This window comes from Castanea sativa, chromosome 8 (genome assembly GCF_040712315.1).
Source record: "Castanea sativa cultivar Marrone di Chiusa Pesio chromosome 8, ASM4071231v1".
Lineage (NCBI taxonomy): Eukaryota > Viridiplantae > Streptophyta > Magnoliopsida > Fagales > Fagaceae > Castanea > Castanea sativa.
Genome location: NC_134020.1, coordinates 1,508,970 through 1,532,179, shown reverse-complemented (window position 1 = coordinate 1,532,179; position 23,210 = coordinate 1,508,970). Strand labels below are relative to the sequence as shown.

The 23,210-nt window shown below is 39.8% G+C and overlaps 1 protein-coding gene and 1 pseudogene across 3 annotated transcripts; both read left to right on the top strand.

Moving 5' to 3' along the window:
* The window catches only part of LOC142608070 (polygalacturonase-like), a 38,826-nt pseudogene extending 16,126 nt beyond the window's left edge, over window positions 1–22,700 (top strand).
* Window positions 8,934–12,877, top strand: LOC142608071 (cystathionine beta-lyase, chloroplastic-like). Of its 3 annotated transcripts, none has more exons than XM_075779778.1 (7): window positions 8,934–9,054; window positions 9,861–9,931; window positions 10,039–10,130; window positions 10,349–10,436; window positions 10,508–10,619; window positions 12,087–12,183; window positions 12,288–12,877. In XM_075779778.1, the coding sequence occupies exons 3-7, from the start codon at window positions 10,091–10,093 to the stop codon at window positions 12,671–12,673; spliced, it is 723 nt and encodes a 240-aa protein (XP_075635893.1). In that variant the 5' UTR covers window positions 8,934–9,054; window positions 9,861–9,931; window positions 10,039–10,090; the 3' UTR covers window positions 12,674–12,877. The 3 variants fall into 3 exon arrangements, with proteins under 3 accessions (XP_075635893.1, XP_075635894.1, XP_075635892.1); XM_075779779.1 differs by lacking the exon at window positions 8,934–9,054 and having other exon boundaries at window positions 9,680–9,931; window positions 12,288–12,418; window positions 12,504–12,593; XM_075779777.1 differs by lacking the exon at window positions 8,934–9,054 and having other exon boundaries at window positions 9,680–9,931.
* Window positions 22,701–23,210: the final 510 nt, after the last annotated feature.

Sequence of the window (23,210 nt, the reverse complement as noted above, 5' to 3'; positions counted from 1 at the left end):
GACCGAGGTTGGAGTTGGAAGATTTAACTCCTTATGATTCTCCACTTATAAGCTTTGAAGGAAGGGCCGTTGTGCCGAAGGGACAAATCCGTCTACCCGTTCAATCTGATAGAAACGGCTGAGGTAGATTTCATTGTGGTTGACGCGTACTCTCCATATACAGCCATCCTTGCCAGGCCATGGCTGCACGCTTTGGAGCCGTTTCTTCCACCTTACATGTTAAAGTGAAATTCCCCTCTGGGAGCATGTTGAGGAAATCCTCGGAGCCAGTAGTTGCTAGGCAATGCATATCGGCCATGCGGTGCTTCGCCAGCCGAAATGGAGTCATCAACCTTGCCCATCCAGGAGTCATAGCAACAGCTCCAGAGGCACCTGGAGCGATGACAGAAGATGAGGCCGTTCGCGAGGAGTTAGAGAAGTTTGTAATAGCAGATGATCCGTAGAGGTTCTTCCAAGTTGGCATACTTTTGCCATACCAAGAGAAGATGGAGTTGTTGGAATTCCTGAAGGACAATATAGATGTCTTTGCGTGGGACCCTTATGAGGCTCCAGGCGTAGATCCGAGCTTTATTTGTCATCGTTTAAACGTCAATCCGGCCATCGTTCCGAGGAGGCAGCCACCTCGGCGATCATCCCGAGAACATTCTGAGGCTGTGAAGGAAGAGGTTCTTAAACTCAAAAGGGCGGGGGCTATCAAAGAAGTTTTCTACCCTGAATGGTTGGCTCATACTGTTGTCGTTAAGAAGAAGAACGGCAAGTGGAGAGTATGCGTAGACTTTACTGATCTGAACAAGGCCTGTCCTAAAGATTCGTTCCCAATGCCACGGATTGATCAGCTGGTAGATGCTACTGTCGGACATCCTCGGATGAGTTTTTTGGATGCCTTCCAGGGTTACCACCAAATTCCCTTGGCGCTCGAAGATCAGGAGAAGACTGCTTTCATTACACCAACCGGGAACTATCATTATAAGGTCATGCCATTTGGGTTAAAAAATGCGGGGGCTACTTACCAAAGAATGATGACCCGAATGTTTAAGGCAAAGTCGGGGAAAAATATAGAAGTATACGTGGATGATATGGTGGTGAAGAGTAAGACGGTACCTTCGCACATGACAGATTTGGCCGACACCTTCCAGATGCTGAGGAAGTATAAGTTGCGCCTTAACGCCTCCAAGTGTTCTTTTGGCGTGGGATCTGGAAAGTTCCTAGGATATATGATCACTCATAGGGGCATAGAGGTGAACCCAGGTGTGTTAAGGCTATTCAAAATTTGCAGCTCGCCTCTGAACTCCAAAGGAGATTCGAAATTGACCTGAATGATTGCTGCGTTGAAGAGATTTATTTCTCGATCAGCCGATCGGTGCCGTCCTTTCTTTCGAGTCTGTTGAACAAGTGGAAAGGGTTTCAATGGACCGAGGATTGTGAGTCAGCTTTCCAACAGCTTAAGCAATATCTTTCTCGGCCACCCATTTTATCTCGCCCTGAGGTGGACGAGGTTTTATTTGCTTATCTGGCCGTGGCTATTCATGCGGTGAGTCTAGTTCTTATAAGGAATGAAAATGGAGTGCAGAGGCCGGTCTACTATGTTAGTAAGTCCTTGAATGAGGCCGAGGTGCGCTATCTGCCCTTGGAAAAAGTGTTTCTGGCAGTAGTCCACGCCACGCGTAAACTCCCTCACTATTTCCAGTCTCACACTGTGGTTGTTTTGACCCAGTTGCCTCTCAAGGCTGTGTTGCGCAAAGGCTCATTATTCTCAAGAGTGGCAAAATGGGGAACCATTTTGGGAGCCTTTGATGTTAAATACAAGCCTCGCACCTCGGTGAAAGGTCAGGTCCTCGCTGATTTGGTGGCAGAGTTTGCTGAACCATTGTTAGAAGATACTTCAAAGGAAGCGCACATGGGTGAAAAATCGGTTGGTGTGATCACAGCCGTATCGCCCTCGGCTTGGAAAGTTTATGTGGATGGGGCTGCTAATCATAAAGGGTCTCCGGGTTGGACTTGTTCTAAAGTCCCCGAAGGGATTGTCTTTTGAAAAATCTTTTGAGATTGGCCTTCTCGGCTACTAAGAATGAGGCTGAGTATGAAGCAGTCTTGGTAGGCATGCGAATGGTACATAAGATGGGTGGCAAGGAAATCCATGTGTTCTCGGACTCTCTGTTAGTGGTCGGTCAAGTCATGGGGACCATGGAGGCTAGAGACCCCAGAATGTGACTATTTGGCCCAGGTTAAACGTCGCAAGCCTGAATTCGACTCCTTTGTCTTAGCTCATGACTCTAGGAGTGGAAACACTAATGCAGATTCCTTGGCTACATTGGCCACATCCCTCGCTAAGGTCTACCAAGGGTTATTCTCGTTGAGGATCCTGTAGAACCTTCTCTTTGTAATTGCTAATGCACCTCGCATCCATCTAATAAGGCCTGGTCCTAGCTGGATGGATTCAATCATATCTTTTCTTAAAAATGACATCCTTCCTGAAGACAAGGTCGAAGCAGAAAAGGTACGTCGAAAGGCGCCGCGTTTCTGGTTGTCTGAGGACCAGAAGTTATACAAACGATCCTTTTCAGGACCGTATTTGTTGTGTGTACACCCTGAATCGACAGAATCATTGCTGGAGGAATTGCATGAAGGAATTTGTGGGAGTCACACTGGGGGAAGGTCCTTAGCCCATAGAGCCCTGACTCAGGGTTATTGGTGGCCTAATATGCAGAGGGAGGCTCAGGACTATGCCAAGGGAGGCTCAGGACTATGCCAGAAAATGTGATCAATGTCAGAGATTCGCCCCTAATATCCACCAACCTGGAGGGGTTCTTAACCCTCTCTCCAGCCCTTGGCCTTTCGCGCAATGGGGCTTGGACATTGTAGGGCCATTCCCGAGAGCTGCTGGAAACAAAAGATGGCCTGGAGGGACGTACTACTTCACTAAATGGGTCGAAGCTGAGCCCTTAGCTAATATCCGAGATGTTGATTCCAAGAAGTTTATTTGGAAGAATATTGTTACTAGATTTGGTATACCACATACTCTTATCTCGGACAATGGCGTTCAATTTGAGCGAATAACGCCTTTAGGCAAGCATCGTGGTGACATGGGCATCACAAATAGATACTCTACCCCAAGCCTATCCTCGAGGAAATGGATAGGCCGAGGCCGTTAACAAGGTCATAGTCAACGGGCTCAAGAAGAGGTTGGATGATGCGAAAGGCAGATGGGTAGAAGAGGCTCCCTCATGTCCTGTGGACGTATCGACCACACCGCGTAGATCCACCGGAGAAACGCCATTCTCCATGACTTATGGAGCCGAGGCGGTGATACCTTTGGAATCTGGTTTTCCTACTCGAAGACAAGTTCGTTTAGCCCAGAGAGAACGAGGGACTTCTAGGGAGAGATCTTGATTTACTTGAAGAACGGCGTGAGGCGCTTATGGTCCAAATGGCTTATTATCGCGTAAAGCTAAAACAAGGACATGATGCCCACGTGAAGCTAAGGCCACTTGCGCCCGGTGATCTTGTATTAAGGAAAGTTGTAGGCACTTCTAAGAACCCAGCATGGGGTAAGCTAGGACCTAATCTGGAAGGCCCCTACCGCATTGTTTCAATAGCAGGCATAGGGTCGTATAGGCTAGTTGACTCCGGATGAACGAGTTGTACCACGTCCATGGAATGTAAATAATCTTAGAAGGTATTATTACTAATCAAATAAGCTTTTGTCAAGTAATGTTTCAAAGTTATGGCTAGCTCTCGCATTTGAAGTTACAATTTTTAAGAATCAAACAGAAACTTGGATAAGTGCATAACTCGGACCACACACATTGTGGAAATTGATGTCTTGTCATTTGTTAAAAATGTTAACCTTAGTTATGCCTGTCTTCGACCTCCTACTTTGGGAAAATTAACATTTGAAGTTACAATTTTTAAGAATCAAACAAACTTGGTTAAGTGGCCCGACCACAAACCTTGTGGAAATTGATGTCTTGTCATTTGTTAAAAGTAACCTTAGTTATGCTCTGTCTCGGACCTCCTACTTTGGGAAAATTAACATTTGAAGTTACAATTTTTAAGAATCAAACAGAAACTTGGTTAAGTGCAATCCTCGGACAAGAAATCTTGTGGTAATTGATGTCTTGTCATTTGTTAAACATTACCTTAGTTATGGCGGGTCTTCGGACCTCCTACTTTGGGAAAATTAACATTTGAAGTTACAATTTTTAAGAATCAAACAACTTGGTTAAGTGCAGTCCTCGGACCACAAACCTTGTGGAAATTGATGTCTTGTCATTTACAAGCTACAATTTTGAAGAATTAAACGAAAGATTGCTTAAGATTTATCTTCGGACTATGACTTTGATTAAACTTAACTTCTGATTGTGTCTGGATGTTAATACCTTACTGTTTATTAATTCGGATCTTACGTTTTATATCTTTAAGTATTGAGTAAATTTGTGTAAGGAATGGTCCTCGGATCTTACATCCTACTAGAAACAGTGTTATGCATTATAAGGGCTTAATCGTTATATGAAGTCCTCTTTCCTTTTTAATCAAGGCATTGTTCAAACGTATTAACTATGTCATCTTGTATTAAATCTTTAGTGATATACGCGTGATTATGTGGAAGTTATGGTTGTGCAAGCCTTGGAGTTAGATTTTTATACTCTGAGAAACTTTTGATATGACTTAATGGGAAACTTTTGTAATAAGTACAAAAAAAGAGTAAAGTAGAAACAGAGGCAATCCAAGTGAAAAGTAAACGAAATCGTTCTTCATTAATCAATTGAGTATGTATTACATATAATTCAAAAAAAAAAAATGGAAAAAGAGAAGCCCTAAGCTAAAGTCCTAAGCTGTTGGAGGAGGATCTTGCTGAGAGGTACTAGTGCCCTCGGTCTTTCTCAACTCCAGCTCAAAAGGAGTCATAATTCGCTTTCCCTTTATCCACTGTCGTTGTTGAAAGGAAGATGGGTTCCACGTTGGCTCAAGTCCTTCTCTCGCATCCACTCCTCCTTCCTTCTCTTTATTGGAACCGAAGGTTCTCTGTAGGATCAGAATTTGCCGTGGGACTATCGGAGGTAGGGCAGGAAGAGTTGTCTCGGGTAGGAGTAGCAACAGAGCCTCTTCAATCTCCTCGTATTTCTAGGGGAAGCCAAACGTTCTCTGACTTCCTCAAATCCGAAGATTGAGGAACTCCCCGCTACGTTTAAAGCTTCCCCCCATACTTTTTGACAGCATTCACGGCATAAAGCCGCGAACTCCTCTGTCACTTGCTCCTCGATGGTGGCTACCCCTTCATCGAAAACTTGCCTCGCGCTTCTAAGAGAGAGTTGGAAGGAGCTGGCTTCTTCCTTCATCAAAGCCAGCTTGCTTCTTCAGATCCGAGCACCTCCCTTTGAGCTTGGGAGAGCTCATCATCTCTTTCATGAAGGAGTTTGCGCTGTCCTTCTATCCGGGTCTTCATGGTTCTCAAGTTCTGACTCGACCCCATTCTTCTCTCTCCTCAGCCGCATTCTCCGAGGTCAGCTTCTCGTTTCTCTGGCAAAGGGCTGTACCTAAGGTTTTCTCAGTCTCCAGCCTTATTTCGAGCTCAGTTCTGGCTACTTTCCGAGTATCTTCAATAAACTTTTCAGCTACAAAGACCTCCTGAATAGCCTGTAACGAAGTACGATGGAGTTAGGAATAATAAAAAAACAAACTTGCCCGTAAATATTATTAAAGGTGGAATCTTCCTAAAAAGGAGAAAAACTTACTGCAGCTAAGTCTCTTTTTAGAGAGAGGAATAGTTGTGGCTGGCCCATCTTTTCCAAGGTCTCCATGTCCTTGGGCAGCAGAAGAGGACGTTCCAAGACCTCGGCCAGGTGGTGGGCATGGCCTTGTTGAACCGCCCTTATACTGGACTGGCAGGAGATGGGAGCGCCGTCCAGCCTTAGATCGGGACCAGGTGTTCGTGCTCGCGCACGCGTCATCCCCTGATTTCCCCAAGTTGCCAGCCGAATCCGGGCTCTACCCTTGCCTTTGTCCAGCTTCTGCCGCTGGGCCGCTGAGTTGTCGGCGTGGTTTCTGGGGTCTATAGTAGTCGACCCCACAACATCCCCCTTCCACTTCATCTTGGGATCCTCGGCTGGCAGTTTGGCTCACAGAGGGAGGAGGAGGAGGTAAAGCTGGGGGAACTCTGGGACGTTCCCGTTTTCTTTTCGCCGCAACTTTGGCAGCCCTGTTGGTAAGGAGACCCTCAATTCGTCCCATGTCTTCTTCTTTGTCGTCCTCGGGAAGGGCAACTACAAACCCTGCAATTCCAGAGGTCTCGGTGGCTTCTTCTTCCTCGTCGGAAAGTACCACAAACTGGTTCCCGCGAGGTCTTTCGGTGTCTTCGAGATGGAATTGATCTATCTCGTCGTCAAGTGTGTGTGAAGAAGACACCTGCTCTTCTGGAATGACAGTTGTTTGTGAGTGCACGGCAAGGGGGACTGCAGCTATCGTCCGGTTGTACAAAATGGTGTTAGGAGCGTCCGGGAGGTCACGGTCATCCAAAAAGTGGGGCCGAGCTACGTTTATCCTCTTTCGTCTTCGGTCGCCTGCAATAATGGCGTCCTCTATCTCCTGGAAGTCTTTGGAAAGGGGAGTGTATCCGAGAATGAGGTGAGCAGCCCGGAGTTGTAAGTCTTCGCTAACGAACACCTCGGAGCGAAGTACTCGGTTTAGATCGGCAACGTTACAGTGACTCAGACGAGGACGTACGTGTTGCTTATCTGCAAAAAAGACGCCAAACAAACCTGGTCAGACTCGCACAAATATTTAACAAATTTAAGTAAATACGAATACGCATTTCTGTGTGTGTGTTGGGAGAAGTTGTGTTGTGGGGAGATTAATCCTATGGTGTCGCACCTGGATCCCCCCACTGAACTGGGCAGTGGAAGCCATCGTGCCAGTTCCCAGACACGATCAAGTAGTCGTCCTTCATGCCTTTGTTTGATTTGGGCAGACAGGAGATTAGCCTAACGGTACTGGACCGAGATTTCATGTAATAACCTACCTTAGAGAGTTTGTGGGACTCATATAGGAACACGACATCGTGCCATGTGAGGTTTAAACCCATCTGCTCGTTTAGAGCATCTACACTACCTAGAACTCTAAAAACGTTTGGAAGGCATTGGTCGGGGCACAACCGGTGGTTGCGAAGATACTCCCTCATTACGGGTTTCATTGGTAGGGTCATCCCACCCTCTATGAAGGCTATCATAGGAATGATAACCTCTCCCTCTTTCCTAGAACCAGCCACGGCTGTTGCCGGGCAGTATTCTAACCCTACGTCGCTGGGAATATGGTATTTGGCTCTAAAGCCCTCCATCCCAGCGGCGGTATCCACTAGACACTTGAATTTTCCCATTACAGAAAGACGATAAACTAAACTCTGGAAGGGAGAGTGTATGAAGTGATAGCCGAGGACAAATATCGAGGAAAAAAGGTTAAGAATAGGAGCAAGAACTTACAAGGTTGAAGGTGTGCAAATCTCCACGGTTTTCTGCAAAGTAAGGTATGATGGTTGATGTCTTGATGGGATTACCCCCTGAGGAATTAAATGAAGGCGCGGGTTCCCGAAGCGTCACGACGTGCGAAAAGGCGGCCTCGAAATTATGTCTGTCCCGCCTAAAATTTCGTAGAGTAATGAGAGCCGTTGGATGCCCATCTCACCGTTGAACGTGGGAGATAAAGAGTAACTTAAGACAAATGCGCGCGTTTTTGAAAATAAAACCGCCAAGTGTCATCTTCTGGGACGCGAGATGATTTCCACACGTGCCATCACTTATAAAGTGTGTGGAGAGGCTCCTCGTCAGATCAAAACCCTATTTTTCTCCTCGGATGTCGAAAATTAGAGTTTTGAGGGGCTATTGTGGGGGGTAAAAAGATCTTAATAGGGCTATGGGCCGTTGGGCCTTGCTATGGCAGGCCGACCTGCCCTTGGGTTTAGGGCTTGTTGTTACTTTAGGTCGGCTCATGCGCCGAGGATCCGAGGATCCAGCGAGGATGTTTTTCTCCTGACTTGACACCGAGAGCCCGGGACTTCATGATAGGTTAGGGGAATGGCACGTCAAGACCAATGGTTAAAGGGGTGAACCCTTGAATGTCCTAGAAGCACCGATATTGGGAAAGTGTCAAAAGTCAAGGCCGCTACCCTCCACATTAAAAGACCCGCACCTACCACCCCGGCCGCATTAATGGGGAGGTGACACTTGAACGTGGAAGGGAAACTTCTAGTTACTGTTCAAAGGCACTAAGAAAAGAAATATCTAGGCTAAGGGAGGAGTTGGGGTAACACGTGTATAAAGTACTAAAAAGAAGAGTATTTAAGGGAAAATCTGGAACAGAAATGAGGATGGACTTTTTGTAACCTAAAAAGAAAAAGACAGAGAGAAGGATATAATATAAGAACAGCTCTCGGCTTACGTCCGAGGAGTCCCAGTTACAATATTCCTTGTTGTTTTCAATTACTTGCAATCTTTAGTTTTTCATTTAATCCTCACAAACTTCTAATCTGGGTTTTAAGCCCACACTCTACAAATTATTATTGTTTAAGGCTCATTGGGCCTGAGCCCATAACTGTTCTTGGGTCCAGGTGCAATTGTGCACTTACACTACCTTTAAGCAGGTAATACTTGAGAAATTCTTGCTATTTTTTGTGAATTTGTTTGTTTCTGGTATTCAAGAGAGACAGTTATGAGTTTGACTCATTCAAGAAGTTAAATGCGGGGCCAAACTGTGATTACTTAAATTTTTTTGATAATGTGATATCTTAAATTATATTTATTAAAAAACTTTTGGATATGAACCCTTTTGGGAGAAAGGTTGGGTAGGGGGGGGGGGGGGGGAGGTTTGTATGAAGGACTATTGATGTCATTAACATTTCTTTATTTTTCTACCCAAAAAAAAAAAAATCTTTATTTCAAACTATTGAGCAATTTTTGCTTTAAGGCACAGTGGGTGCTTATGGAAGCAAAAGGTTGGAGATATGTGCTATCTGCTTAATTAGTGAAAGGGGAACTGGTGATTTCATCAAATGGTTTAAGTAAGGTGATGGGCGACCTTGCACACTCTCCATTTTGTGTCATCCAGTCTAATTAGTTTGTGCCCTTGAAATTGTATTTGTTGTTCATCTTAAGGAGGTTTTCTTGTCCTTCTCATCTAATTTCTTTTCTTCTCCTAGCGCACTTGAATTTTTTGGAGGGTGGGATAGGGTTGGTTCATATATATGTATATATATAACGAAATTGATTTATGTGATGTTCTAAGCATGTATTTCAACTCTCCCTTTTAAATCTATGTTACATTTTTCATTACTTCTTTTCTGATTCCTTTTTGTTTTCTTTTTTGCTTCTACTTTTCCAAATTCATGCCCAATCAAAGTTGTCAGTGTTTTAAAGCACAAGGATTTTTCTAATTGGACATAATTCAATTGTTGCTCAAACCTTTTCTTTTTCCTTAAAATTTTTAAGGTCTCATTTTCCACCCTTTTATATCAGAGTGTTGGATGTTTAGATCGCAAAAATTCACAAGTACTTTTTCAGATGGACTGAACAAAGACTGTTGTGATAATTACTAATTCACTGTTGGCTGTAAACTACAATCATCTTGTAGTTTGTGCCACCTTATTGGCAGGCATGCACCTATGATTGTGCTTGACACATGCACACACACACAAGGATTCTGCCTGCAAATGGGTATTAATCATAAAACATGAGATTTGGAACCCATTTGGACTTTGGATGTCTATATATTATAAGAGAAAATGTGCTTATTGGGCATCACACCTATGCATTTATCTGGATTGCCTCAACTATTTTTCTGACTTAAATGGTCTTTAATACTCTGTTATGCAGCCTTCGGCAACAGAAAATGGCCCCTATGACTATACCAGAAGTGGAAATCCTACACGGGATGCTCTAGAAAGGTGAAATTTTTTGTTTGGTGTACAAATGCAGTTGAATCAGCTCTCTTAATTTATTTTGTGCCTTTTCTGTTTTATTTCTGATAAGCTTCACCTCTCTGTATTCTCAGCCTTCTACCAAAGCTTGATAAAGCAGATCGAGCATTTTGCTTAACTAGTGGAATGGCTGCTTTGGCTGCTGTTTCTCATCTTGTCGGAACTGGTGCTTCCCACTGTCATTAATGTCTAGTATTTAAGTTTCTTGGTATACATGTATTAGATTCTCAAATTAATTTTCAGTGCTATCAAATTAGCTGGATTGATGTCCTTTGGGTTTGTAAAATCCTTGCTGATTGTCTAATTGTTGGCTATCTGATTTAATTATTATTTTTAATCTATTTAATTATTTTATTTTATTAATTGCTAACAGTGTCTTTTTAGGTGACGAAATTGTTGCTGGAGATGACCTGTATGGTGGTACTGATCGTTTGCTGTCAAAAACCATTCCTAAGAAAGGAATAGTGGTGAAGTTAGTATTCCTTTTTCTTTTCTTCATATTAGTGATATTGAACATTATACCTCATTGCTTACAATGTGCAGGCGGGTGAATACAAGTGATTTGGATGAGGTTGCATCTGCCATTGGGCCCCGGACAAAGCTTGTGTGGCTGGAGACTCCGACCAACCCTCGACAGCAAATATCTGATATAAGAGTATGATTTCTTGGTTCTAAAATTCTGAAAGTAGGTTATTGACTACCAAATTTGGTTTATTTAATACTGGGACAAGATCGTAGCCAATGAAGACAATAAAATTGTATGACTATTAATCTGCCAAGATTCTGCGTAGTAGCTTATATATTATGTGTTCCTGGTAACAGTGTCTTAAACAGGTGGTCAAGGTACCAAGGGACATCGACTTTAAATGGTTTATTATTTTTGTAATGGTTGTATGCTGCATCCCTCTCACATTGGAGTGGACCCCACAAATGTGGGGCCTATTTCCATGTGAGAGAGGATGTTGCACGTAACCGTTACACATAATACCACCTCCTTTAAATAGGGTCTTTGCCACAAAGTTACTACCACTTAGTCTTGACCGGTTGTGATAAGACTAAGGATGCATGCTGCTTCCATTTTTCCTGGTAAGTTTCTTTAAGCTCTTAAGGGATTCCATATTTTTGGATTTAGATTTTATAAGATCCGAAGAAACAAGATAAAAACATTGACTCTGGTAAGTTTACCACATTGTTCTACTTATCAAAAAAAAAAAAAAGTTTACCACATTGTTCTAATAAATAGTTATTCAGTTTGATTTTTTGGGTGATGGAATCTAAGATTTGATCTCATAATTGGTTATTCCATGTTTTGTGCTTTGTTCTATATTTCATGTATAAGATATTTTGAGTCTGTGAGGCTAGCATCTAAGAATTCAGATTCATGGCTTGAAAGGTAAACATGTTGCAGATTGTGAACACTGGACGCTTCTTTGTCTCATTGTTGGCTGCATCACTGTGTCATTTTATTTTGTTGGATAAGAAATGTAGCTTATGATCTTTCAAAGGATGATATGATAGGCTTATAATTGTGAATGAGAATCCTCAGCACTCATCAGATTTACTAAGCTTTTGGCAGGGAAATAACATAGAAGCCCTTTAAGGCTCAATATTACTAGACTTCTTATTCAGTAAAGCCTTGCCTAGCTAGAACTTCATGTAACATCAAAGAGAACCATGGAGAAAAATGATTTATACACCTGACATTATTAAGGAAAATGATTTATACAAAATGAAGAAATTTGTTTTAAGATAGGAGTGGGTTCTATTAAGGAAAAGACAATGGAGAGTCACTTCAGATGGCTTGGTAATGTGTAGAGGAGAGCGATAATTTTAGGCATTACACATCTTAGGTTGACTTTACTTGACGGTGGTATTGCATTTGACATAGAACATCATTACTGATAATGTAAAGAGATGCCTCTGTAGCTATTTTAAATAATTGGATAAACTTTTACATTTCTTTGTAGCTATAAATCTTTGTGCCTAGTTGTTGTGATTGGTTTCTTCATGTTTATATGATAGAATTTTCGGAATAGTATTCCTTCTTTCTTCGGGCTGATAAAATCATATAGAAAGTCACTACTTTCTAATGGCAAAATTCTTTTGTGTTGATCTATTTCAGAAAATAGCAGAGATGGCTCATGCCCATGGAGCTCTTCTGATGGTAGATAATAGTATAATGTCCCCTGTATTATCAAAACCATTGACACTTGGAGCAGGTTTTTAACCATCTGCTATAGATGTAAAGTTGTTTTTTTTTTTTGCAATTGTTAGATTTCTCTTTATAATCTTCTATTTCTTAACTGGTCCTTCTTCCTTTTAGATATTGTTATGCACTCAGCAACAAAATTTATTGCAAATCAAGGGTGTATCAAGCCCTTGTGTGATCTTCTCATCTGCCCCGATCCAAGGATTGTCACAGTTTGTTTGGAAGGGCTTGAAAACATATTGAAGGTAGGGGAAGCTCATAAGAACTCGGGCAGTACTGGAGATGTAAATCTATATGCTCAAATGATTGATGATGCGGAAATTGTTGCAGTTGAGAAATTAATTGCAGAGGCATATTTAGTTATAGATAAGGCAGTGAGAGTGGGAGCATTGCACAGGAACACTGGAGCACGTAGGAAGTCTCGGCTTGCCCAGAGAAAGAAGGCTGTGGAGATCCACCATGGCTGGTATACTTCGACTGCCACTGTCGATGCAGTGTAGAATCCCCTGCTGGACATTGAAAAATTATGTAATCCTTTATTGAAGTTCCTTATTCAGAGTTATATGAATCCTATCGTTCAAAAGTTTGAGGATTCTGAGTACTTGTAGATTAGTTTATACTGTTTTGATTTTTTTTTACAAAATTTGCTAATTTATTGTAATCTATAACCTGAGCTTGACAGTGTATTGCTTAATCTTGTTGATAAGGATTGATTGTTTTTATTCGATCTCCTTTCTTTGACGCCTGTGTTCTGGGTTATAGTTACAAGTTGCGCTCAAAGCCGTTGTGAATTAATGCATAAAATGGACCCTCAAAATAAAGAAGGCAGGCGTAAATGCACTTTTAGTTCATATATTTTGACATTGTTTAATTTCAGTCCTTACATTTGATTTTTACCACTGTATGAATTTGACATTCAAGATCTAATCGTGTAACTTCAAAATATAATGAGCATGGATTGGAGGTAAACCAATCACATTACATAAAGTGCAATGCATACGAGGTTGAGCGCGTTTTTGGGGGTTTATTTTTTTGGTACAATGCGTACAAGCTTGGTAGAAATCTGCAGACTACTACAAAGTTAGTAAGATACAGTTTAAAGTGGTACCAGTTGAGTAGCCTTGAAAGAGTTACCAATTCGTTTAATAAGTGATCTCTATGATACATATATTTTTTCAAAATGACATTCATTTATATTATTCCCTTGAGAGAACTAAAAAACAAAAACAAAAAAAACCCGAGTACCGAGTTAGAATAAAACTCGAGTATGGCTCGGGTATAAAAATGGATACAAATCATACAGCTTTGTACTCGAGTTTTCGGCACTCGGGTACGCTAACAAAGTACTCGAGTTTAACAGACACGAGTACTAAGCTGCATGTTTGTACCCATATAATGAGGCATACCCGAGCCATACTCGAGTTTTTTGGCGTTGGGTACCATAGCAAAGTACTCAAGCCTAAGAAACTCGAGTACAACGGTGCAGTTTTACAACATTGGCGTAGTCATGTAATGCTTTTAGTGGACCCCGGTACTGTAACACAGTACTCGAGTTTGTTAAACTCAAGTACTACGTTGTGTTTTGTACACACGTCTAATGGGCTGTACTCGAGCCATACTCGAGTTTAGCATGCTCGGTTACTATAACACAGTACTCGAGTCCTTTAAACTCGAGTAGTAAGTGCCATACTTATTACGTTCACCGACTTCCCTGGCAGTAACCACTACAACTAACATAATGAATGGATAATGAATGGTACGCGAGTTTGAGGAACTCGAGTACCTCTTCCCTGGCAGCAACCACTACAACTAACATAATTAATGGATAATAAATGGTACTCGAGTTTGAGGAACTCGAGTACCTCTTCACTATACCCTCCCCGTTAGCTTTCATCTATTTTTAGTAAGTATATTTCCAAATCTACTCTCGCCTATCTTTCCAATTTATGCAAGAAGCTGACCAACTGTGACCATCTTTCCAACTCTACTCACCTATCTTTCCAACTCAAGTCAGAGCGCAATTACTGTGTAAGAAACTGGAGCTACTGGTAGTTGGGTCACCATCTGCAAGTCTTTGAGTCTCAGTGTCAGTTCTCCATCCACGACCAACGTGCTGTTCATTTAACCTTTGGGTCAACACTGCTGTGACCAGTAAGTAGAGATAATGGTTAAGTGTTTTGTTTTAGATTGTGTGACCAACGTGCTTTGTTTGCATGAGGCGTTTTTGTGCCCCTAGTGAGATTATTTTAACTATGTAAAACTGCTGATGTTTACACATCTGAATTTAAGTTTCAGAGCTTGTCTTCACGGACATAAAATTCAAAAGTAGTCTAAAATTTCAACAAAATGCTCTTGTAAGTGATATTTTTTGACATACCAAATAGGACTATAATGTCACTTAGTTAATCTGCCATATGAAGTGAGCAAGTCCAGAGTTTTATATTCACAATTTTTATTCGTTAGAAATAGTTGCAATTGGTGTTTTAATTAACTCAACTAATATAGTATTTGAGCAATAATGTATTTTTATATTCACAATTTTTATTATATATTAGATAGAAATAGTTGCAATTGGTGTTTAAATTAACTCAACTAATATTGTATTTTATACTCAAATAAGAAATTTTTTACGTTTGGATTTTATCTACACCAAAATATAAAAACTTAGTGAAAGGCATGCAATTATTGTGTAAGATACCATAAATTTTGAACCCTATCATAGTAGAGACAAAAACATACATTAATTCCAAAATTTTCTAGTCAATTATAGATGTACGGCATATTAAATAGAATCGTTCGCATGTATTCTTTTCATCTAGGTTTGTACTTGTAATAAACTTACATTCTATATACTTTATTTTAATCTTACTTAACCATGTCTATTATAAAAGTCTTGGCCTAATAGGACTATAATAAACTCATGGAATAAGGCATATAGATTTTAAACCATAACGTATCTATAATAATAATAATAATAATAATAATAATAATAATAAATTGCAATTGTACTCATCTTTAATAAAATCCACGAGTCTTTAATGAACTCATGAACACATTCATCTTTTGTACATATTATTCGACGTATAAAATCCACAAGTCTTTAATGTCTTTGAATAGTAATATTTCAAAGTTGAAACCTCCATTATTCGAATAAAAAAAAGTATCATCAAAGCATCCTAGCTTTGTGTCAATGTCCTTATGTTCACCAAAAGAGTTTAATAAAGTATAGAAACAAATGGGTTTAGATAATTCTGATCAAGACGCTAATACTTTTTGGTGTCTAATGAAACTCATATGTCACATATATTCGTCAACAGAACAAGTCACCGCCTACCTATAAAGACAAAATGAACACACCACTTGGTTCACAGACAGAAATAATGCACCCCTATTGGACATTTACAGGTCAGTGATGCCCCCAAACTGATATAAAAAAACAAAAAAAAAAAAAGTTCCCAAAATCTTTGTCAAAACAAATGGAGCACAAGTATAAAAAAATCAAGGTTGACCATATGATAGCAAATAGAGAGCATGAATAGTAAGATTTTTTTATCCAGAACCACCGTGTGAATAGCAGATGAAAAAGTAATTGGTTGTGCTACACTCCATAAATAACTAATCTATTGTAATAAAAAATTTAACTTGCTAAGAATCTTGTAACTTAATTTATTGTTGCATTTTTTTATTTCCAATCAAAATATACAAGATTCAAATACATAAATCATCAACTATATATGTATAAAAAAAAAACCTTAACCATAGCCAATGCACACCAACACTAGTAAACCGGATCCTTTTAAGAGTAATGCATCTAATCTATTTTGCTACAGTCATATTACAGTAATATGTCAGTTTGTGTGGTAGTTCATCGTCTTAGTTATATGGTAACAATAACTCATAATACAATGTTGTTTTAACTTGACTTTATTATTATTTTTTTTTTCTCATTTAAAATGTAAATATGATTGTATTTGAATTGTCAGTTTGATTATGGTTCTTAATTATGTCAAAACACTAATAATTTTTTTTAGTCGTGATTTGATTTTAAAAACCATTATTTGACAATAAGAGATTTTATAATTTTTTTTTATGAGAGAAATTTTATAAATTGAGGTAACTAGAATGCAGAACTCGATATACTATTAATTGTTTTTATATTTGTCAAATATTCAATTATTTATATGTCTATGATTGAGTTTGAATATAAATTGTTTTTATCATACGCAGGATCTGTTGCAAGTGGTTATACATTATGACAACTTTTATATTGTTAATAACAGGTCAGTGGTGGATTTTCACTTTTTCTATGTATACTACGATGGAGAGATGTATTATCATGACTTGCATGGGTTGTCATACCAAGGCTCGAACCAAAAGCAAAATTGTGTTAGGGTGAAGCGTGGGATAGGCCTTATGAAATTGCAACGAAGAATATTAAAGGTGATGAGGTTAGACCACTTTAGGCATAACATTTCCATCGTGTATCGAGCACCTCAACGGGTTCTAGACACCCATGTTTTCTACAATTCACTACAGTTATCGAGTGGCGCCCAAGTGAAGATGATGTGGGAAATTGTTGAGCAAATGGTGGTGAAAGGATTTTTTGCTTCGAATCTCTATATCACTGTTGAGCCCACCATAGTAGAGGCTGGGGAGGGTTCACAACACACTGTTTTGGATGGAACTGTAGATGAGCACATTGATTCAATACCATTACAATCTTATCAAGGGTGTGCAGAAAACACAGGAGATGAGTATGGTACTGAACCGTGGCAAACATTTCCCCATGCTTCACACATTAAGGAGGAGCAAGGGCCTCAGGAAGTGCATGCGAAAGAGCATTTATCTCATGATAAGCTGTATGGGGGCACATCTGAACCTGAAGATGATCACGGACTTGGTGACGATGCAACCCATATTGATGTTACTAGGGATGAGTTTGAGGAGCTTCTAGAAACCATGGGTGAACATGATGATGTTGATCATATCGAGGATGTGGTTGTAGAAGAGAATAGAGACACATGCCCTGGTCCCGATCCTACGCTGGAATGGTTCACCAAAAACACTTGGGATAATATGTTTGATCCATCACCGGTTATGCAAGCAGAAGTATCAAGTTGGATGCTTGGGGAGCAGCCAATGAAAGGAATGGTATTCGCGACTAAATTCGCGGTGCGACATGCATTGACTTGGTACGCATTGCGAGAGAATTTTAGGTTTAAAACTAAGCATTCAGACTCAGAGAGGCTTATGGTGAGTTGTGAGGATGATTCCTGTCCATGGTCAGTCCGTGCGATCTGTTGCAAGGGAGACAATGTCTGGAAGATCGCAAAATGCAAGGGCCCCCACACGTGCGACAAAATTCAGAATGCTCATGATGGACGGATGATTGATTCGGTGTTCCTAGCATACGTACTTGAGCGCTATATACGAGAAGACCCTGCGTATAAGATAAAGAACTTACGTCACGTTGCTTTGGCAGACTTAAAACACGAAGTATCTCACTATAAGGTATTCTTTAACTTGCATTATTTTTTCAATACATGGAAGTATAAGCATGATTGTAATTCCCAAAACCCATGAGTACCTGATGTTATGAAAAATGAAATTGAATTGAAAAAAAAAGGAATAAAGAGAAAGAAATATTATCTTCATCTTATAGCCTTAGAAGTCTTGATTTGTTTTCTTCAACAATAATTATGAGTACTTGTATTCATTTCTAACATAATCATTATGGTTCACATACAAGGTTTGGGATGCCAAACAAAAGGCCGTTGTAGCTATATACGGGGATTTTAAGGAGTCTTATGCAGAGTTGCCGCGTTTTTTGGTAGGACTTAAGGATGCAAGTCCGGGTACAAAGTATAAGTTAAATGTGGACGATAATTATGAACCGGGAACCTGTACATTCAAGTCCGTATTTTGGGCGTTTCGTCCATGTATTATTGGGTTCAAGAATTGTAGGCCTGTGATTAGCATTGATGCAACCCACCTCTATGGAAAATATAAAGGAAATTGATGATTGCAATGGCGACAGATGCTAATAATAAGATTTATCCACTAGCCTTTGCCGTTGTCGAGAGTGAGAGCACAGAGACTTGGGGTTGGTTCTTGGCTTGGGTTCTTGGCTTGTATAAGAAGGTATGTTATTGACCGGAGACACCTGTGTGTCATATCTGACAGACACCCTGGGATACAAGCTATCTTCAGAGACACTAATCGAGATTTTTTGCAGCCTCCCATGACAGAACATCGTTACTGCCTTCGTCATCTATGCAGTAACATCAACACTAGATGGAACAATGAAATTTTAAAAAATCTAGTATGGAGGGCGGCAAGTGCAACCCAGGAGTGAAAGTTCAATGCCACCTTCGATTTAATTGAGAATGTGAACCGGGATGCGCACCAATATTTGAAGGATGTGCCCAAAGAGAAATGGGCTCTAACTTTTGATGAGGGTTACCGTTATGGGGCGATGACTACAAACGTCTCCGAGTGCTTCAATGGTGTTCTAAAGGGTGCTCGTAGCCTGCCCATTATAGCAATGGTGAAATACACATGGTTCAAACTGAATGCTTATTTCGATGATCGTCGCAATAAGAGCATAGAGCAGTTGAATTCAGGAAAAAAATGGTGTAAATATGCATTGGATATCTTCATGAGAAATAAGGAGAAGGTGGAGCATCACAGGGTGACGAGATTGAGTGCGCAACAACAATCATATCAAGTAGATACACCGTATAATCCAGGGATTGCTGGACATGGGGATCACACACATGGAGTTAATTTATTGCAAAGAACTTGCACATGTCAGAAATGGAAATTGTATAAGATACCATGTTCACATGTCATTGCAGTTTGTATTAGGTATTGACATGATGCAGAGCAGTACATTGACCAATGCTATAGCGTGGACACACTGTTTCGGAGCTATGCTCCCGTTTTCCCTGTCTTGAAAGATAGATTATCATGGCCAGATCCTAAAGAAACTCAAAGGGTCCTCCCTAACTCCCAATTGATTCGAGAGAAAGGTCGCCCTGTCTCAACACGAATTAGGAATGAGATGGACGAGGGCGGGAAACGGCCTAGAACCACACCATGGAAGGAGGGGGGGAGGTACAATGCGGGTTGTGTGACCAAGAGGGGCATAATCGAAGAACATGCCCTAAGCGGAACGAGGCCCCGGCGAGTGGTGGTCTCGCGGACTAGGTACGCTAAGTTTGAACCGTGGCATCCTTCTAATTCTTGAACGTGCAGAGTACAAACATTTTTTGACTACTCGATATGTACATGCATCTTTTCCTCTCTCTCTCTCTCTCTCTCTCTCTCTCTCTTAACCTTACCATGCTCATTATCATCTACAAATCATGTACTGTAAGTATTTGCATTGGAAGAGAAAATTAGAGATAATTTTTAAAAATCAAATTTTACAAGAAAACAAAAGGGTCTTCTTATATGATTCTTTTTTTTATTTTTTTATTTGATTGTTAAGTTACACTACATAATGGGTTTTGAACCCAAGAACACGGGAAGTTCCATTTGAGCCAGAGTTTTTATTTTTATTTTTATGAATTTGTGGTTTTTGTGAAGCTATCGGATGGTGGGATTGTTAATTTGTTGAGTAGATCGTATGGAGTGTAAAATATTAATGAGCTTGGGTTGCAAAAGTGCACGGCTTCGTCGGTGGATGAGACGGAGGGTAGTGAAAAGACATACCAATGTGCTTCACTTGAATTTTCAAGAAACTTTCATGAGTAAATCTTGCCACAGCAATTGAAGACTCAAAATTTTTGTGTTATATGATGGGTTTGTTGGAAGATGTGGTTCATGCTTCTTTTACTCCTTAATGAATGATGTTCGAGTCTAATAATTTACATAAATGGTTTGATTTGCCATGTTATTGAAGCATATCTAGGATTCAGTGCATGTGAATTTAGGATATTATTCTCTAGCTAAAGTCAGATTAGATAACTAATAAGATACTATTGGTTATAGATAGACTGTTACTTCCATTATTCATTTTTGTTCCATTCATCATCTACTTACATAATGTACCTTTATCTGCAGTGGTTTTTAGTGGTATAATTTACCAACTTATCCACTTCAAGTTTTAAATGCACAAACTACGTTTATTATTACAGAGAGAAATAGTGAATCCTGTATTATATTGCTGCAGGCAGTCACTAACAATGTAAATGCATGGAATGATGCTGGACATGCTGTGAATCAAATTTATGACATTCTTTACATGATGGGTCGTGATGACATTGCTGTTGGAGTTGGGGGTGATGGTGGGATACTAGAAGATGGTACAATATTGCCAAATGTTGGAGGCTATCTTCCTATTATTGAACATGTGTGAATTTTATGTATAATTTACCAGAAAGATCATATGCGTGTAACTTGACATCCTAAAATACATCTTTTATAAGTCATCTGAAAGTATCCGTGTACTATATTGCGCGAATGGTTCTAATTCTGAGTTTAAAGGCTCTAATTCTGATTGGTTATCTTAAAATCCATGATGAATCCGCAATGTAATAATTTACTTATTAAGTGTATGGTCTAATTGTGAGTTCAATATATCAGGGGAATACAACTGTAGGATATTGTAGATATAGACAAGCTATTCCTGTTGGTAAAGGAGGGCGATTGGATATTGATTCTGAAAATCATTGTGCCACTTTTCATTCTTTTTTAATGTTTTTTTTAACATCTTGAGGTACTTGTTAAGTAAAGACATGCTCAATTCAACACTGATTTGAGTCTTACTTTTTCAGGAGACGGTCGGGGTACGGTTGTGATTAGTAGTCGGAACATAAACGGAAGTGATCATTCTTGTCGTGTATTGCCATTAAGCTTGAAAGGGGAAAATAGTTGGGATGCTGAGAATTAGAGTTGAATGGCTAAAGTGGAGCTCAACATTTTGAGTGTTGTGTAATTATGTTATTATATCGATAAAGCCATACGAAATACAAAATTCCCATTTTTCAATTTAAGAAGCTTGTTTAAAGTTTATTTATTTACTTTTATGAGGATGCTGAGATGTCAGACGCTAAGGAACAAAGTCATAGTTATATCACATTCTGTGGCTTTATCTGGGTAATTTGGCAGGAATGTTGCATATATTTTGCTAGTTTGTTATGTTGATTGGCAACAATGAATGGGCTCATTCCTTTTGTAATGTAATTGCCGTGAAATTTCTCTCTTTTGTTTGGACATGGCATTCAAATGCCTGTACTTGTTGAGAAGTTTAAAATCTAGTTTTTTCATTTGTGATAGATATCAAATCAGTTGTTCATAGTTACATTCCTCACCGGTGCCAAAAGCAGAAAATGTCAGGTGCAAATGATGAGGATATAAAGGAGCAGGAGCTTACTGATAATATTGTAAACAATCAAGTTGATGGTGACAGTTTCGTGAAACTCGAGTATTAATTGGCATGACTCAACAAATTCAGGCCAATCCAGATTGGTACTCGCGTTTCAAGAACTCGGGTACTGTTAACAGTACTCGAGTACATGAAACTCGAGTATCAAATGGCATTATCCCATCAAAAGCTGGCCGCCAATCCAGATTGGTACCCGAGTTTCAAGAACATGGGTACCATTAATAGTACTCGAGTACATGAAACTCGAGTATAAAATGGCACTTTCCCGTCAAAAGGTGGCGGCCAATCCAGATTGGTACCCGAGTTTCAAGAACTCGGGTACTGTTAACAGTACTCAAGTGCATGAAACTCGAGTATTAAATGGCACTATCCCGTCAGAAGGTGGCGGCCAATCCAGATTGGTACCCGAGTTTAGTGGACTCGGGTACCAGATTATACAGTGCTCGAGTGCACAAAACTCGAGTACTAAGTGACATTTTTTAATAGAGATTCCATGCTGGCATGCCATGGTGGAAGTATAAAATCTAGTACTTGAGTTTAGTGAACTCGAGTACTGGAAAAAGTGGTATTTCCCCAATTACTTCCGAAACAGTGTTTTTTGCCTAATTTTTTTTTTAAAAAGGTGGTATTGGGCCGATTTGGCCACCCAAAATGGACTAAGGTTAAAGTCTTGGGCCAGACCCAACTCTGGATTTGTCCAATGGGTTTGCTTTTTAGGAGCTATTATGCAAAATGTCCAAAATCCTATAGTTATAGACCAAAATTACTGTCCTCACAATATCAATTGTCCTGGTCAGGTAAGAAATCTTGTTATCTTATTTATAGATATGACAGAGACTACTTTTATGGTCTCATAAACTACTTTCTATGGTCAAAATGAACATATCTTTAATGTATTTCATGTTTTCATATGCCAGGTATCTGGAGTAAAAATCAGTGATGTGTTATACCAGGCTATTAGAGGAACATCGGCAACACAAATTACTATAAAATTTGATTGTAGTGCCAAGAACCCTTGCACTGGGATAAGAATTGAAAATGTCAATTTGATTTATCCAAATCAACCAGCTCAATCGTTTTGTACAAATGCAATTGGGAAGACCCTCGATTCAGTCCAACCAAATAGTTGTTTGTAAAGGGAATGATTGTTCTGTATTGCCATTTATAAAATACCATTTCGGGGTTACTTTTATCATTTTTTTTATAGGAAACTGAATTCATTAAGATGAAATTGAAGTTTAACAAGGCAACTAAATTAAAAAGGGTACAAATTAGGCACGTTCCAGTTGGAGAAGATGTTGAACCATAGGAGGATCAATTCCCTTCCAAACCTGATAAGTACCATTATATCTAGCATAAATAGCTAGCTCATGAGCTACCTTGCTGTATTCCCTTTTTCAAATGCTGAATTTTCCAACAACTGAAGGTCTCAAGGATGCTATTAATTCCCCGATGCAAATGGCCAATGTCATGACCCAAATTCATGGAACACGAATTTAAATGCACAACTAACTTACTTATCTTACGTAGCTCAATAAACATAATTAATTCCATACTTAAATAATACTCCAAATAAGAGATCCAAAGTTTTTGTTTCTCAATTAAACTTTAACCTGAAAATTGTAATTGATGGGGTGAATCACACA

What these genes read in the sequence shown, in the direction of transcription:
- LOC142608071 (XM_075779777.1), top strand. Translation starts at nt 9,855, where the DNA reads ATGCAGCCTTCGGCAACAGAAAATGGCCCCTATGACTATACCAGAAGT. An exon ending in AAGAAAGGAATAGTGGTGAA is followed by an intron (nt 10,437 to 10,507) that starts GTTAGTATTCCT and finishes TACAATGTGCAG; the next exon opens with GCGGGTGAATACAAGTGATT. An exon ending in ACCATTGACACTTGGAGCAG is followed by an intron (nt 12,184 to 12,287) that starts GTTTTTAACCAT and finishes TCTTCCTTTTAG; the next exon opens with ATATTGTTATGCACTCAGCA.